The sequence below is a fragment of the Cavia porcellus genome, unplaced genomic scaffold (genome assembly GCF_034190915.1).
Source record: "Cavia porcellus strain 051 isolate PalLab524CR breed Dunkin Hartley unplaced genomic scaffold, mCavPor4.1 scaffold_5, whole genome shotgun sequence".
NCBI lineage: Eukaryota > Metazoa > Chordata > Mammalia > Rodentia > Caviidae > Cavia > Cavia porcellus.
In genome coordinates this window covers 2,445,640-2,460,306 of record NW_026947488.1, presented here as the reverse complement: position 1 = coordinate 2,460,306, position 14,667 = coordinate 2,445,640, and the positions used below count along the sequence as shown (strand labels likewise).

Below are 14,667 nucleotides of genomic sequence, written 5' to 3'. Positions count from 1 at the left end.
GCACAGCCCACCAACAGCGTAACTGCAACCCTGGCCCTGAGGGTGCAGGCCTGGAGTGTTGGTGTCCAGGGACTGCAGTAACAAATCACAGCTCACAAATGCAGTTAGCCAGATGCCACCTGTAATCCCAGCATTCTGGGAGGCTGAGGCAGGAGCATCACAAGCTGGAGCTGGCTTTGCAAGGCCAGCCTGGCTAGCTTAGCAAGACCCCATCTCAAGGTGAAAAATGCACTGATGCAGCTCTGTGCGAAGAGCCTGGGCTCAGCCTCCAGTGCTGGCTCAGACAAACACCGCACTGCGTCCCTGTGCTCTGGGTGCTAGGGTTTGAAGTCGAGGCCCCAGCAGGGCTGCATTCACCCAGAAGCCCCTGTGGAGCATCAGCTCCTCCCTCATTTCTGGTGGGTGCTGGGAGCCCCACTGTTCCAGCCCCTCTGTCTGCACGAGGCCCCACCTGTGTCTATCTCATGCCTCCTCTGAGCTGGACAATCCCATCTCGAGACTTCTCCATCAGCAGAGTGGCATCTGCAGCAACTCTGTTTCTATACCCATTTGCAGACACAATGACTGTCCCTTCTGGGGACCTCCATCAGCCCATTGCTCCCAGAGGGGCACTCTGGGCTGGAGGGAGCTGGTGAGCACTGGGCTAGGGAGGAGAGGCCGCTCTGCAGGGCAAGAGCCCCAAGAAGCCCTGAGCCTGCCTCGCCAGGGCTTGGGGTCCTTCACCCCAACCTCTCTCCTTCCATTGGCTGAACCCTCAGGAAGCTAGAGCCGAGGACACTTGGGTGCCAGAAATCAGGATGAGGGCCCTGGGGACAGAGCAGGGGGGGCTGCCTGGCACAGACTGATCCTGCTTCTCCCTTCAGGCGGTGGACTACGAGCTGAACAGGGCCTTCATGCTCACCGTGATGGTGTCCAACCAGGCGCCACTGGCCAGCGGGATCCAGATGTCCTTCCAGTCCACTGCGGGCGTGACCATCTCTGTCACAGACATCAACGAGGCGCCCTACTTCCCCTCCAACCGCAAGCTGATCCGCCTAGAGGAGGGCGTGCCCACTGGCACGGCGCTCACCACCTTCTCTGCCGTGGACCCTGACCGCTTCATGCCGCAGGCTGTGAGGTGGGTCCCAATGGGGGCTCCCCGGCCTCGGTCCTGTTACCCACAGAGGTGGGCCCCATTATCCCTGCAGTGCCCAGCGATGCCAGAGACCCAGGAAGGTGGAGGAGAGAGGTGGGGAGGACTCCCGACCTCCAAGGACTTCATAGCTCCCCAAGTGCCAGGAGCCTAAAGGCGGACCATACCTGGGATGGATGCGGGGCTGTCTGGCAGCCCATGGCACCCAGCCCAGGCCTCTGCTCCTCTCCCCCCTGCAGGTACTCCAAGCTCTCTGACCCGGCGAACTGGCTGCACATCAATGCCTCCAATGGGCAGATCACCACGGCAGCCGTCCTAGACCGAGAGTCCCTGTACATCAAAAACAACGTCTACGAGGCCACCTTCATGGCAGCTGACAACGGTCAGTGCCCTGGGGAGGCAGCTGTCCTGGTCCCGGTGCTGCAGGCCGGGCAGGGATCGGCAGGGAGGGAGGCCAGAGCATGAAGGCTCAGAAAGTAGCAGATGCCGTGAGCAGGACTGGGTCACCGACCCCAGTCCTCAAGCCAGGCCCTCCACACCCACCCTGAGTTACCCACCGGCAGCGGTCACCTATCACCCATCCCAATGCAGGTCGCATTTCTGGGCAGAGGAGAGAGCTGCAGGAAAGTTTTCCCAACCCCGAGGGCCTCGGCCACAAACACTGTCCACGTCAGGGTCAGGCTCCACCGTGCAAGGGCTAAGAGCCCTGCCATCACCACAGCCACCCCAGCCTGGGGACAGACCTGGCCGCATGGCACATGTCCACCAGCACCACTGACCTGGGTCGAGGCAGGGCTGGGTGTGGGGGCTCAGGTGACAAGGACAGGCCCACAGCAGAGCCCTTCTGTTCACCAAGGCCAGAGGGAAACAGGACATCTGTGGAGACGTCAGCCCGAGGCCCAGCTCCAGAGCTCCTGGGACAGTTTGTGCCCAGAGCACTTTGCAGCTCTGGGACTGAACCCAAAGAGCGCCCAGCCACATCCCCAGGCCTTTTGAAAGTTTATTTTGAGACAAGGCCTCATCAAGCTGCTCAGGCTGGCCTCAAACTTGCAGTCCTCTTGCCTCAGCCTCTCAAGTGCTGGGATGGCTCAGTTCTTCATCCTGATTGAGTCTGGGCTCAGGACGCCCAGCCTCTGTGAGTACAGCTGGGCAAGAAACTCGGGAATAGCAGAGAGACAAGGAAAGGCTGAGGAGGACACCAGGGGCTTCCAGAGCCCTCCCTGGACCCCAGAGAGGAGCAGGACCGGACACTATGGGCACTGTGGACACCTCTGGGCTTCACAAGGGCCGGGCCAGGCGAGGGTGTGTCAAGCAGTGTGTGACAGTGTGTGTGTGTCACACGCGGCTGTGCGTCCACATGGTCGTGGGCCAGCGGCTGCAGTGTGGTGTCAGGCCGGTTTGGGGCTGTGGCCAGGTGACCCTGGATGAGAAGCCGTGTGAGCCTGGCTGGGCCCTCACATGTCTCTGGGTATGTCTTGTTGGCTGCCTGTGTCTGCGTCCTGCCTGTGACCATAGTCTGGCTGTGGCTGTGGAGTTCCTGGAGTGTCCCCGCCTGGTCACCCTGCATCTGTCCCACAGGGATCCCCCCGGCCAGCGGCACAGGGACCCTGCAGATCTACCTGATCGACATCAACGACAATGCCCCGGAGCTGCTGCCCAAAGAGGCCCAGGTCTGTGAGAAGCCCGGCCTCAACGCCATCAACATCACCGCGGCCGACGCCGATGTGGACCCCAACGTCGGCCCCTATGTCTTTGAGCTGCCCTTCGTCCCCACCGCCGTGCGGAAAAACTGGACCATCACCCGCCTGAACGGTGAGCACAGCTCCGGGAGGGGACACCAAGGCTGGGAGAGAGGACCTGTCCTAGCAAGGCCAGGACCACGCAGCTGTGCCTGGGCCGAGAACCCCCTCCATCCACCCCACAGGCCCAGGTCCCTTACCAGCACGCACACCTGGGCGTCCTCATCGCTGTGACACTGACCGCATCCCCTTACTCCCTGTCCAGTGTCTTCTCGCTGGGCCCTGGCCGTGCATTTCCTTACACGCTGCCCCTCTGGAGCTGAGAGGCGCTGGGACCCTTCAGCGCAGACAGTGCTGTGAGTGCATCCTCCAGCAACACGGACCACCCCTGCCTCTGCATGCAGAGCACCCTTGTCCACCAGTTCCCACCAGTGCTGTCACTGCTCCCGAGGCGCTGTGCCAGCTTTGCAGCCAAAACTACTGTCCACTTACAGCTCTTGACCGCATGATTTTATTTTTTTATTGAGTCTGTCTCACTATGCAGTTCAGGCTGGGACTGAACCAGCCTGGAACTCATAGCAATCCTCCTGCCTCAGCCTCCCAAGTGCTGGGATTACATGTGTGCACCACCATGCCCAGCCCATAAATTTTTACATTTAGAATGTATTTATTAAATTAATATATTTAATTAAATTTTTAAATGAATTTCTGTTTTAGTTTCTTTTGTGAACTCCCTGCTCAGCAGTTTTTCCCTGGAGTTTTTCCCTAATGGACTTGGTAAAACTCCAAATATTTAGGAAATGATTTCTTTAACCTTCATGTTGGAATTGTCTTTTACTTGCACTGCCAGTGCCTGTAACGTGTGTGTGCGTGTGTGTGCGCACACGTGTGTGAACCCCCTTTCCTGCCATCACATGGGCACCCCTTGGGAGTCCCACCAGAAGGAGGTGCCCGCCGCTGCCCGGTCCTCAAGCTCTACTGCTGCTTCACTCCAGGTGACTATGCCCAGCTGAGCCTGCGCATCCTGTACCTAGAAGCCGGGATGTACGAGGTCCCCATCATGGTCACGGACTCAGGGAACCCTCCCCTGTCCAACACGTCCATCATCAAGGTCAAGGTGTGCCCTTGTGACGAGAATGGAGACTGCACGGCCGTGGGCGCTGTGGCCGCAGCCGGGCTGGGCACGGGGGCCATGGTGGCCATCCTCATCTGCATCGTCATCCTGCTGAGTGAGTGCCCGACTCCGGGGCCCGGGGGCTCAGGGCGCAGCAGCACGACGTCGGGCCCATGGCCGTTTGGCTCAGCCTCGTCCTCTGGGCAAACCTTCGTAACCCCCCACCTTATCCAGGAGCTGGAGGTGTCTCTTGGGGCCTGGCCCCTCTCCTCTCCCCACTCTGCCTCCCACAAGCCCCTGGAGTCCAAACCTGGTTCCCTCGAGGCCCTAAAATGCCTGCAGGTGGCTCTCAGTGGACCTCAGGAGGAAGGACAGCCCTGCAGGCCAAGATCTTGTCCCAGGTTCAGGGCTCTGTCTGATTGGGCTGGCTCAGGTCACATGCTCACCTAAAAGCCAATCACAAGCCAGGGAATGGGCTGTGCTCCTGGGCCACAACCAAGGCGCATGTTCCTGGGGTCTCTCGGGGCTCCTGAACCACCCGGGGGGTGACGGCTGTGGGGGAGTGACCCCAGCATCCCTGCTCCCCTCCTTTCCCCTGGACCGTCATCCCTGCCCGCTGATAGCCCAGGTAGCAAGGTAGAGACAGTGAAGGGTGGGCGGTGGGCTGGGATGTGGCATCCAGGCCACGGGCCCTCTGCTCTGCAGGCTGGGCTACAGCCTCATGTGGGTCCCCCCGCCTGCTGCCCTCGGGACAGGACTGAGCCTTCCCAAAGCCCCAGGTCTCTAACTGTGGCCTCAGCCTTTCTCGGTTTCTGAAAATCTATCCTCCTTGTGCACAGATGCGTGTGTGTGTGTGTGTGTGTGTGTGTATGCGTGCACATGTGCATGAGTATTAATAGGAACTGAGCCCAGGGCATTGAGTTGCATCCACAGCCCTGTTTGGGGTTTTGTTTTGGGGGTGTTTGTTTTTGAGACAGGGTCTTGCCAAGTCCCTAAATTTCCCAGGCTGGCCTCCAACTTGGCAATCCTCCTGCCTCAGCCTCCCAGAATGCTGAGAGTACCATGTGCATCACCGCACCTGGCTCTGCTGCGCTCTGAAAGCCTCTTTCATTTCCACAGTGACCTTGCCAGACTCCTCAGTGTGGCAGAATGGGGCTCCTCCTCTGGGCCTGACAGGAGGGGATACCACTGCCCAGGGCTCCAGGGCAGGGCTGTGCAAGACCCTGATTCAGCAGCAGCCTGGCCTGGGCACGGAGCAGTGGCGGCCTCTCTGGCCTCCGCTGACCCCTCTCCTCTGGTCCCCATGGTGGACTGGGCTGAGCCCCAGCCGCCCACACAGCCGCCTCCCCAGTGGTCTCGTCCTCCCAGCTCCCTGTTCAGCCAGCATGGGCTCTGGGTTCCAGGTTTAGGCACTTTGTCCCACATCCTTGGGAAACCCCATCCCTCATCCCACCCCCGCACTCAGCCTCAGAGCCCTTCCCACCGTGCTCTGCTCATTCCCTAAAACGGTTCTCTAGACCACGTGCCCCCACTCTGTGCAGGGAGCTGCCAGGAGGACAAGGCGGGGTCATACACCTCCTCCTGGAGCCCAAGGGTGCACAGCTCCTCCTGGAGCCCGCAGGGCAGGCACAGTCACCCTGCAAAAGCCAGACACAGGTACAGGGAGCAGTTAGGGAGGTGCAGTGGAGATAGGGAAATCCCAGGGCCTCTCCAGGAAACAAGCCTAGGGGGCTGGACATGAGTGGGTGGCCAGGACAGGGGCCTGGGCACTGACCCTGGGGGCTGGGCCAGTCCTGGGGGAACAACTCCATGCGTGGAGGGAAGGCTGGGTGTCGCCTTTTTGTGGTTTACTAGCACAAAATTACCTGCATGGGGTACTGGTGCAGACACAGGGACATCTGAACCCTTCACACGTCCCCTCCCTCCTCTCCCTGCGTCCCTGCACCCCAAGCCCCTTCCCATCTCTGCAAATCGACTCCCCATGTCCTATCATCTTTTATTCTCTTCTTTATTTATATTTGGGGTTCTTACGTAAGAGAAGCCGCGAGGTCCTTAGCCTTCGGTGTCTGGTTTATTTTACTTAGCATCAGGGCTTCGAGGTGCAGCCGTTTTCCTACAAGTGACCCCAATGCACCCCTTTTCAGGCTGTGTGGAGCTCCCTGAGCACAGACGCCTCGATTTCCTCACCCTCTCGGCCCGAGGGGCACAGTGGCCCCTTCCTGCCCGGCTTGGCATAGAGCTGTGGGGCTGCACACACACTGCCGAGCTCGGCGTCTCTGCCTCTGTCAGGAAGACGTCCAGAAGTGGTGTAACCAGCTGTTAGTTTCTGAGGACTCCCCACACTGACTCTTGTGGCGGCCCTGTGTCCTGCAGAAGGGGCTGCAGCTCCCACCTGTCAACACTGCCCGCCTTGGAGTCCGGGATGGCAGCCGAGCTGTGGAGGGGTGGAAATCTCAGAGCTGTTCCCATTCTTGGCGTTTCTCTAATGGCCACAGAGGCCAGGCATGTTTTCCCCTGTACTTACAGGGCCTTTGTGCTCCTCTTCTCCTCAACAGCTTACCGGGGCTCTCTGGGGCTCCATTTTTTTTCACTTCCTTCTGTATTCTAGACAGGATCCTCCGCCCAGGGAGTAGCTGACGAATTCTCTTCCCTTCTGTGGGTTGTGTGCCTCTGTTCCTCTGCACCTGAACCCCAGCCTGGGCCCCGGTCCCTCTGGATGATGGGGGACCCCTGGGCTCGTTCCTACCCTCCACCCATTGGCCCAGAGCTGTGCAGGGGAGACCCTCTGGTTCCTGGGGGCTCCTCTGTCCCTGCCTGCTCGAGGCCACTCTGCCTCCACACCTTGGGCCCTGGAGGTCCTGCTGGGGTTCCCCCTCCTCCCAACACCCCCACAGGTCCAGCTGCAACTCAAGGGACCCTGCTCCCTCTGCAGTTCCAGCCAGGACACTGTAACCTCCTCTGCTACTGTTCAACAGAGTGATGGAAAGAGAGGCTCACAGACCCTCCCCCCAAGCCCCCTTCTGCCCCCCATCCCTAGCAGCTGCCTCCCTAAGGTGGGCACGGTGTGGGGGAGGGCAAGGTGGCCCAGCTGTGGACTCACTGAGCTACAAATCAAAATGCTCAGGAAAGTATTTGTGTCTGTGCTGAGCGTGTAGACTCCTGTCATTATTCCCTGAACACTGGGAATGACAGCTGCTCACACAACGTGTACACTGTCTTGGTTACTGGAAGTCACTTACCAGTCACCTAACTACACTCGGAGGGGAATTTTGAGGGGTGTGGCTTCTACACAAAATCACACGAGGGACTTGTGCATCATAGGTTCTGGTACCCACAAAGGCAGGGTCAGCCAGTCCCCAAGACACCGAGGGTCAGCTATAGCCAAAGGGCTCAGAACATTGCTCGGGTGCCCAAGCAAAGAGTGGGGCAGAGGGCCTGAGCTGCCAACCAGCCTAGGAAACCACACAGGCACAGGGGCAGACTCACACCACACACACACATATGCACCATGCACAGATGGGTGCATTTGCTCTTGCACATAGGAGCTTGCACGGACACACATGCCCACATGCACACAGGTGCCTGATTACACATCATGTGTGGGACAGGTGCACCCAGCAGTGCACATGCTCGAGTTATGCGTATGCACAGGTGTGTCCATCACACTCTCATACCCAGGCACACACGCAGCTCCCTCTCCCTGCAGCCATGGTCCTGCTGTTCGTCCTGTGGATGAAGAGGCGGGAGAAGGAGCGACACACAAAGCAGCTGCTCATTGACCCCGAGGACGACGTGCGTGACAACATCCTCAAGTACGATGAGGAGGGTGGCGGCGAGGAGGACCAGGTGCGACACCGCGCGCCCCCTCCCTGTGCTCCATGGTCTCCCAGGGCAGTGAGGCCTTGTCCCTTCTCTGAGCAAGGAGGTGTTATGTGCTCCTTCCGGAATGTGCAGACCCAGCAGTGCCTCCACAGCCACCCAGCCTGGACTGCGTCCTCCTCAGGGCACAGTGCCCTCTCTTCTCCCTCCCTGAGTGCCACCCCAGCCCAAGGCTGCACTGTCCCCTGGAGGGCAGGGGCCCAGGGTCAGTTCTGCCCACCACTCCACCTGGCCCTCCGGGGAGCCGCAGGGCAGGACACAGGCCCAGCTCTTCCCTGTGGAATTTGTGCAGGGCTGAGGCAGTCTGCAGGGCAGCAGGGCCATGGGCACACACAGTCCACTCCTGCCTGGGAACCAGCAGGACTTGGGGAAATGGAAAGGGACAGGGCCCTCGGGAGGGGCAGTCCAGAGGACAGGGACGGAATAGGATGGCAGATTAGCTCGGAGACCAGTGGTGGCTCAGGACGTCAGTGCAGGGACAGAACAGGACGAGGTGGGCAGGGAGGCCGCTGGTGCCCCTGTCTATCCCCTCCTGACAGGTGTTGGTCTCTACTCCAGGACTATGACCTCAGCCAGCTGCAGCAGCCGGAAGCCATGGAGCACGTGCTAAGCAAGGCACCTGGGGTGCGGCGGGTGGATGAGCGGCCGGTGGGCGCGGAGCCCCAGTACCCTGTCAGGCCTGTGGTGCCCCACCCGGGTGACATCGGCGACTTTATCAACGAGGTGAGCTCCCCAGCAGCTCGAGGACCCAAGCCTGGTCTCCTGTAAAATAATCCCATTAGCGCATCCCAGCAGGGTAAGCCCCACTCAGACCCCTCAGCACGTGGCCCGGAGGGACTGAGCCACCCTCTGGGCACTCGGGGCTTAACAGGAATCTCAGGCCATCACAGCAACAGTGGGCTGTGAGAGCCAAGAATATGGGGGCCAGAGACCCCCAGGACCCCAGCTCTGACCTTTGTGCTGCAGAAGCAGCTGCACCCACAGCTGAGCTGGACGTCGGGTCCACCCTGAGCGAGCTTGTGCTCTGCATCCGGCTTCCTCCAGGGGGAAGAGCAGGGAGGGACAGTGCCAGCGGGGTTAGCAGTTCCTGATCCCAGCTGGCTCTCTGCACCCCACTCGAGGGTCCTGCAGGGAGGGGAAGCAGGTGGGCAGCCAGGCAGACTCCCAGGTCCACCCGCTCAGCGCAGCACACAGCTGTTGGTGCTGGGGATGACCCCTACCTCCCACAGCGACCTACAGACCCAGGGTCACCACTGAGCAGGTGACGGGGAGGCGTGGGTGTTTCGGCAGCCCACTGGAGTTGACCGAACCCGGGGCCTTTGCACTGCGCTGCAGTCCCAGCCCTTATTTTATTTTGAGACAAGTTCTCACTAAGACACTAACTTGCCCAGGTTGGGCTTGATGTAGCCTCTTGCCTCAGCCTCCCAGAGTGGTGGAGTTACTGGCATGCACCACCCACTGTGCCTACTTCATGTAAATCGATGTCTGGTCTGAATTTGAATCTCCCCAAAAGGTACAATTTGAGGGCAACTCGTTCATGGGGCTGATGCAGGAGCAAAGTTGGGCTGAGGACAGAACCAGCCGGAGGTGGCTGTGGGCACCAGGGACACCTCCCCCTGGCGACCCACAAGCTGGTGCAGAACAGAGTGGCCCTCGTACTCAGGGATCCGTGACCACTGCCACATTGCGAGTTCCATCATGTTTCTGTGACACCTCCACGGGTGTGACCTGTTCCCGTGAGAGCCCAATGGACTGGGGTGGAGACACCTGCCACCCTGGGGCTGCACCCTCCTGAGGCTCAATCCAACCCCTCACCCCCGAGATTTTACACCACGAGCCCCCACAGTCCACAGCCCATTCTCAGAAACAGGCTCCACAGGCGCTCTAAAAAGCCCCAGAGGCCAACGTAGGACACCTACCCAGCAAGCACCTTGCAGAGAGGTCCTGGCACCCCATCTTCTGGCCCAGCCTCCTTCCTCTCTCAGAAGCCCCTGGCTGAGACAGCACCCCATCCCCCTCACTCCATCCTCCTGGCCCTAGCCCACTAACCCCCACCCATTCACCCCATCCACCTAACCCCAAACCCTGACCCCTACCGACCCCATCACCCGTTCCCCTCACCCTGTCTCCCTCATCTGGTCCCCCTATCCCACATCCCCCTCACCCTGAACCCCCACCTCAACCCCATCATCCCGACCCCACCACTCTCTCCCCAAGCCCCTGCCCCGACCCCCGAACCCCCATCCCCCTGATGCCCTGTTTCTGTGACCCCCAGGGGCTCCGAGCAGCGGACAATGACCCCACAGCACCCCCCTATGACTCCCTGCTGGTCTTCGACTACGAGGGCAGTGGGTCCACAGCGGGCTCGGTCAGCTCCCTGGACTCCTCCAGCTCTGGGGACCAGGACTACGACTACCTGAACGACTGGGGGCCCCGCTTCAAGAAGCTGGCGGACATGTATGGGGGCGGCGAGGAGGACTAGCCGGCCTCCGCCCGAGCCCGGAGATGAGAGCAGCGCTCGGACAGGAGGAGCAGGGCTCTGCAGAGGCGGTGGGCTCCCCGATCTGCCCTGCGGACCCGCAGACAGACGACTGACAGACGGACGGATGGACAGACGGTGGGAGGGGGACAGCGCGGTGCTGCATCAGGAGGCCCCGCCCGCCCTGTGTGGAGCTGTCCAGCCTGGACCTTGCCCCGCTGCACCGCAGCCACCGTGGACAGACAGACGCGAAGGGAGCGCCAGAGGCACTGTCCTGACTTGAATTTCCTAGAACAAACGCACTGCTAAGAAAACACAAAACAAAAGTGCCTTTTGGTACATGTGTCGGATCCCCGCTCAGGAGCAGCCCGCTGTCCCTTCAAGGGGGACGAGCCGAGCAAGGCGTGGAGAAGGGTCCCTCTGGGGCTTTTTCTTTTCATACTAAAGGGGAAAACAGGAAATAGTGTGGGGTTCAAATCCCAACAGCCTTTGCGGTACAGTGGGACTCTTCTGGGCCCCTCTGGGGCTTCCCGAGGCCGCAGGCAAAGACTGGCCAGGCCTCTGACAGCCAGAGCCGTGTGGAGCTGACCTTCACCTCAGCCTGTGGCTGCCCCCGACTCCCAAATGCTGTAAATAGCTGAGGCCCGGGAGCCCCCCCTGTGCCCTTGGCCACGCATCTCCCAGTCCACCAGACCAGCTGTCACCCCAGTGCCACCAAGCTCCCCCTTGCTTTTGGTCCAGGAGAGTGTGCTGTCCAAGAAGCCAGTGTCCAGCAGCACTCTGGCGCGAGCCCAGGACCCCATCGGAGGCCCCTGAATACACACAGCCCGACGGCCCTTGGCCCCCATGCCTGACCTGCAGCTGGGGACGACCTGTCAGTGACCAGGCAGGTCAAGTACCAGCACCAACCTCAGTGGACTCAGGCAGTCCCTCTGCATCCCCCTGGCCCATCTGACCTGGGAGCCTGACACCTGTGAATCTCTCCGGACCCCAAGGATCTGCTCCGAGTGGCCACCCGGTCATGAACACCCCTGGCCTCTACACCCCAGACACTGGTGCCCTGCTCTCCTTTGGACCCACGTCTCGGCTCTGCTCTTGCCATAGAGAGCTCCTCTCAGGCTGCCTGGTGGATCGAGTGGCTGTGCAGGCCTGAGAGATGACCATGCGTGGACCCCACCCCTGATGTAAAAGGGGCCTGGGCGTCTGTATCTGGGCGGGATGTTTTGTGCTCAGAAAGCTTTCTGGCTCAGTCCAGGGCCCGGGCATGAGGCGCTCCCTGGATGCCTCCTGGGGATGGTGGGGGGCTCCAACATTCACAAGGGGCAAGGATGCTGGAGCCCCGCCCACACCTACTTCTGGGGTGGGGGGTGGGGGTCCCAGGAGCAGCATGCTCACCACCTGGACTCTGACTGTTGCAAAGGTTGCCCCCTTTTCTGCACAGATTTGGCCTAAAGACACCCCAGAGTGGACAGAGCACCAAACTTGTGGGTGTGTCCCGTTGGACGTCAGGGTTCCCCTAACCAAACTCATCCCCCACTCCGTCTTCCCGGAACGGAGGCAGGCTCTGCCCATGCTGACCCCTGCCAGGAGAGCCCGGGGAGGGTCGGGGGTGCTGCTGCCTGCAGCCTGCTCATCCCCGCAGAGGGGCTCCCCAAGGCCGGGGAGGGTCCCCATCCCAGCCGTGCTATGCAAATCGCTCAAGTCTGGCAGCCAATGAGATGACCCTGAGTGTCTGGGGGTGTGGCCACCGGAGGGGCTGCTGCCCCAGGGCTGGGGATGGGAGCTGGGGGTTTCTGTTTTTGTGTTTTTAACAGTTCATCCTTCCAGAAGTTCTGAGCCCGAGGGGTGTGTGTGGGTTGTTTGAAGGGTGCATAGGATCAGGAGCCGAGGCAGCCTTGAATTGCTTTCTCTGAAATCCCAGGGCCTCCTTGGGCCCCCAGACTAGGCCACAGGAGACCAAATCCACAGAAGGCCTGCCTCTGGGGCCACCCTGCGCTCCTCACTGCCAACCTCCCCCATTTCCCCAAATCACAAAGGCTGGGGCTCAACACCAGCTGGGGGGACACCCCAGGGGGCTTCCTTAACAGCTGGACGGCTTCACCCCGCAATCTGGTTAGCCCCCAGGGCCAGAGAAGGATGGGGTTCCCACGCCCTCCTAGATCCATCTCGGAACTCCACTGGAGGCCGAGCTAGCGTTAGCCAAGCGTACAATCAGTGTCAAACGTCTGTCTTCTGTAGCTTGTAGATACAACCTGTCTGTGGCCAGGCCGTTGGCTCCTGGCAGGGTGCAGGGCACGGCTCGGCTCCTTCATCGGATTCGCAGGAGAAACTCGCCCTGCAGGGCGACATGTCCAGCACACGCTGGCCTCGGTCAGCCCGGTGGGCCCCACGCCTGGCCAGCAGGCTTTCTCTTTCTCGTGTCTTTCAGCACTTCCAAAATGCTACACCTCCCGCCACCAAGGGTCAGGCCCTCGGAGGTACCTCAGTTTCCCTAGCGTGAGTTCATGGTCCGCGTTGTGATGACGACTGTTTCCTCCAAGGTAAAAAGTCAGGGGAAGGAGTGTCTCGATTCCCATCGAAACTAAAAGAAACAACACCAAAAAGCCAAACGGATCCCACGCCCAGAGCCCCCCATACACCCAACAGGCCCTGCTGCGAGCGGTGGTCCAGCCGGAGCGTCCGTGGGCGCCCGGAACGCATTTTACTCTTCATTTCTCTCCTTTCTTCATTCTGATTTTTTTGCATGTTTCTTTTTAAAATGGACAATGTGTAGCAGCCCGCATGACCGTGGTTGTTCTGGGAAGGAGCCTGATGTGTGCACACTGCAGCGCTGAGCATCGCGTGAGACAACTGTTCCACTTCTTTTGTAATCGTCAACAGCACAACTATTTTGTATTGTTGTTTGTATCATTTTGTACCGAAAAAAAAGGGAAACAAAAGGGAAGAGTCGATGTTTTCAATGTGTTTTTAGTGGCAGGCAGTCTTGGTTCCAATCGGAATAGCATCTTTGCAGAATCATCGTGTACCGGAGCGGAGTCAGGCGCTGGCACCCTGCTCCGGAGGAGTGAATAAAGTCCCCTTTTAAGTAGCTGGCCTTGGCGTGGCTTGTTCCTTGCATGCAGTCCAGGAGCTGGCGGTGTTCAGGGCCGGCTGCTATGACCAGCGAGTTTGGTGTCATGACCAGGACACATTCTCGCAGCAAAGGCTTAAGGGAAAAAAACAACAGACCTCGTGGGTCCCATTGTAGATTCCCTCCAGCCCAATAACTGGGTGGTCTGGCCAAGGACTCTACTGCTTTGTTTTGTTTTGTTTTTATTTTTCTTTGTGGAGGGGGTTAACTCAGGACTCCCTCATGCTAGCCGGTGACCGTCCCACTGAGCCAATTTCCAATGCTTTGATTTGGGACAGGGTCTCACCATGCTGCGGAGGTTGGTGATTCTCCTGCCTTAGCCTCCCGGAGGACTGGGTTTATGCCTGTACATCACCACACCCAGTGAGCAAACACTTCCTGGGCACCTGACGGCTGTGTACCAGGCACTGTCCTGGGCCCTGGGGAAACAGACATGAACAAAACCAGGGCCCCTCCATGCCATAAGTGTAAATACTGGAGTTCTCAGAAGTTATAAATCCAGCTAACAAACAAACTTTTCCACGCTTGTCCCTTAGCATTTACACCTTTGCTGACGCCATGGAAAACCTGGGCCAGATTCACAATTCCCAGATCTTTGTGGTAGCAAAGAATGAACCAGGCCTGGACCCAATGCCCACCCAAAGCTCTGTCCAACTTCATGAGGGACACATGTCCCAGCCCACAGGTCCAGATTCACCTACAGTTCCTGGAAACAGCATCCCTTGGGCTCTTGCAGGGACGCACCTGCAGGACAGGCCTGCACCAGCTGGAAAACAGCAGGGCCCAGAGCACAGTCTGAAGGGTGAGTGCCCAGCACCTGGGCACTGTGGACTCCTCCCACTTCTAGGGGCCAAGCAGGGCTTCAGGACACGTCTGTGCACAGACACATGCACACACACACATGCACACGCTCCCCACACGTGCACGCACACCAATGAGCTACAGCAGGTAAAACAACCACAGCTCAGAGCCCAGCCCCATGGAGGCCGGAAGCCCTGGCGTCACCCCACCTGCAGCTCCCTGGGCCTGCACCTGCACGTGGGCCCCTGCGGCTCCTTCTAGCTGGCTCACGTCAGCGCTTGTGCTCCCTACCTCCTGTCCTCCACTTTCCTGTCACTGCCTCTCCCCAGGAAAGGAACCGGGCAGGGCCTGCATCCCCAGGATGGGCCTCCTGGGATAGCATCACTGGTTTGG

The 14,667-nt window shown here is 59.8% G+C and overlaps 1 protein-coding gene across 2 annotated transcripts in view; it reads left to right on the top strand.

Moving 5' to 3' along the window:
* The window catches only part of Cdh4 (cadherin 4), a 467,544-nt gene extending 454,113 nt beyond the window's left edge, over positions 1-13,431 (top strand). For both annotated transcript variants that reach the window (XM_063248080.1, XM_063248079.1), the window contains exons 10-16: positions 864-1,117; positions 1,372-1,514; positions 2,711-2,944; positions 3,867-4,100; positions 7,692-7,831; positions 8,423-8,587; positions 10,140-13,431. In XM_063248080.1, coding sequence (XP_063104150.1) covers positions 864-1,117; positions 1,372-1,514; positions 2,711-2,944; positions 3,867-4,100; positions 7,692-7,831; positions 8,423-8,587; positions 10,140-10,346 — 1,377 coding nt within the window. In that variant the 3' untranslated portion in view covers positions 10,347-13,431. The remainder of the gene's footprint in view (positions 1-863; positions 1,118-1,371; positions 1,515-2,710; positions 2,945-3,866; positions 4,101-7,691; positions 7,832-8,422; positions 8,588-10,139) is intronic.
* Positions 13,432-14,667: the final 1,236 nt, after the last annotated feature.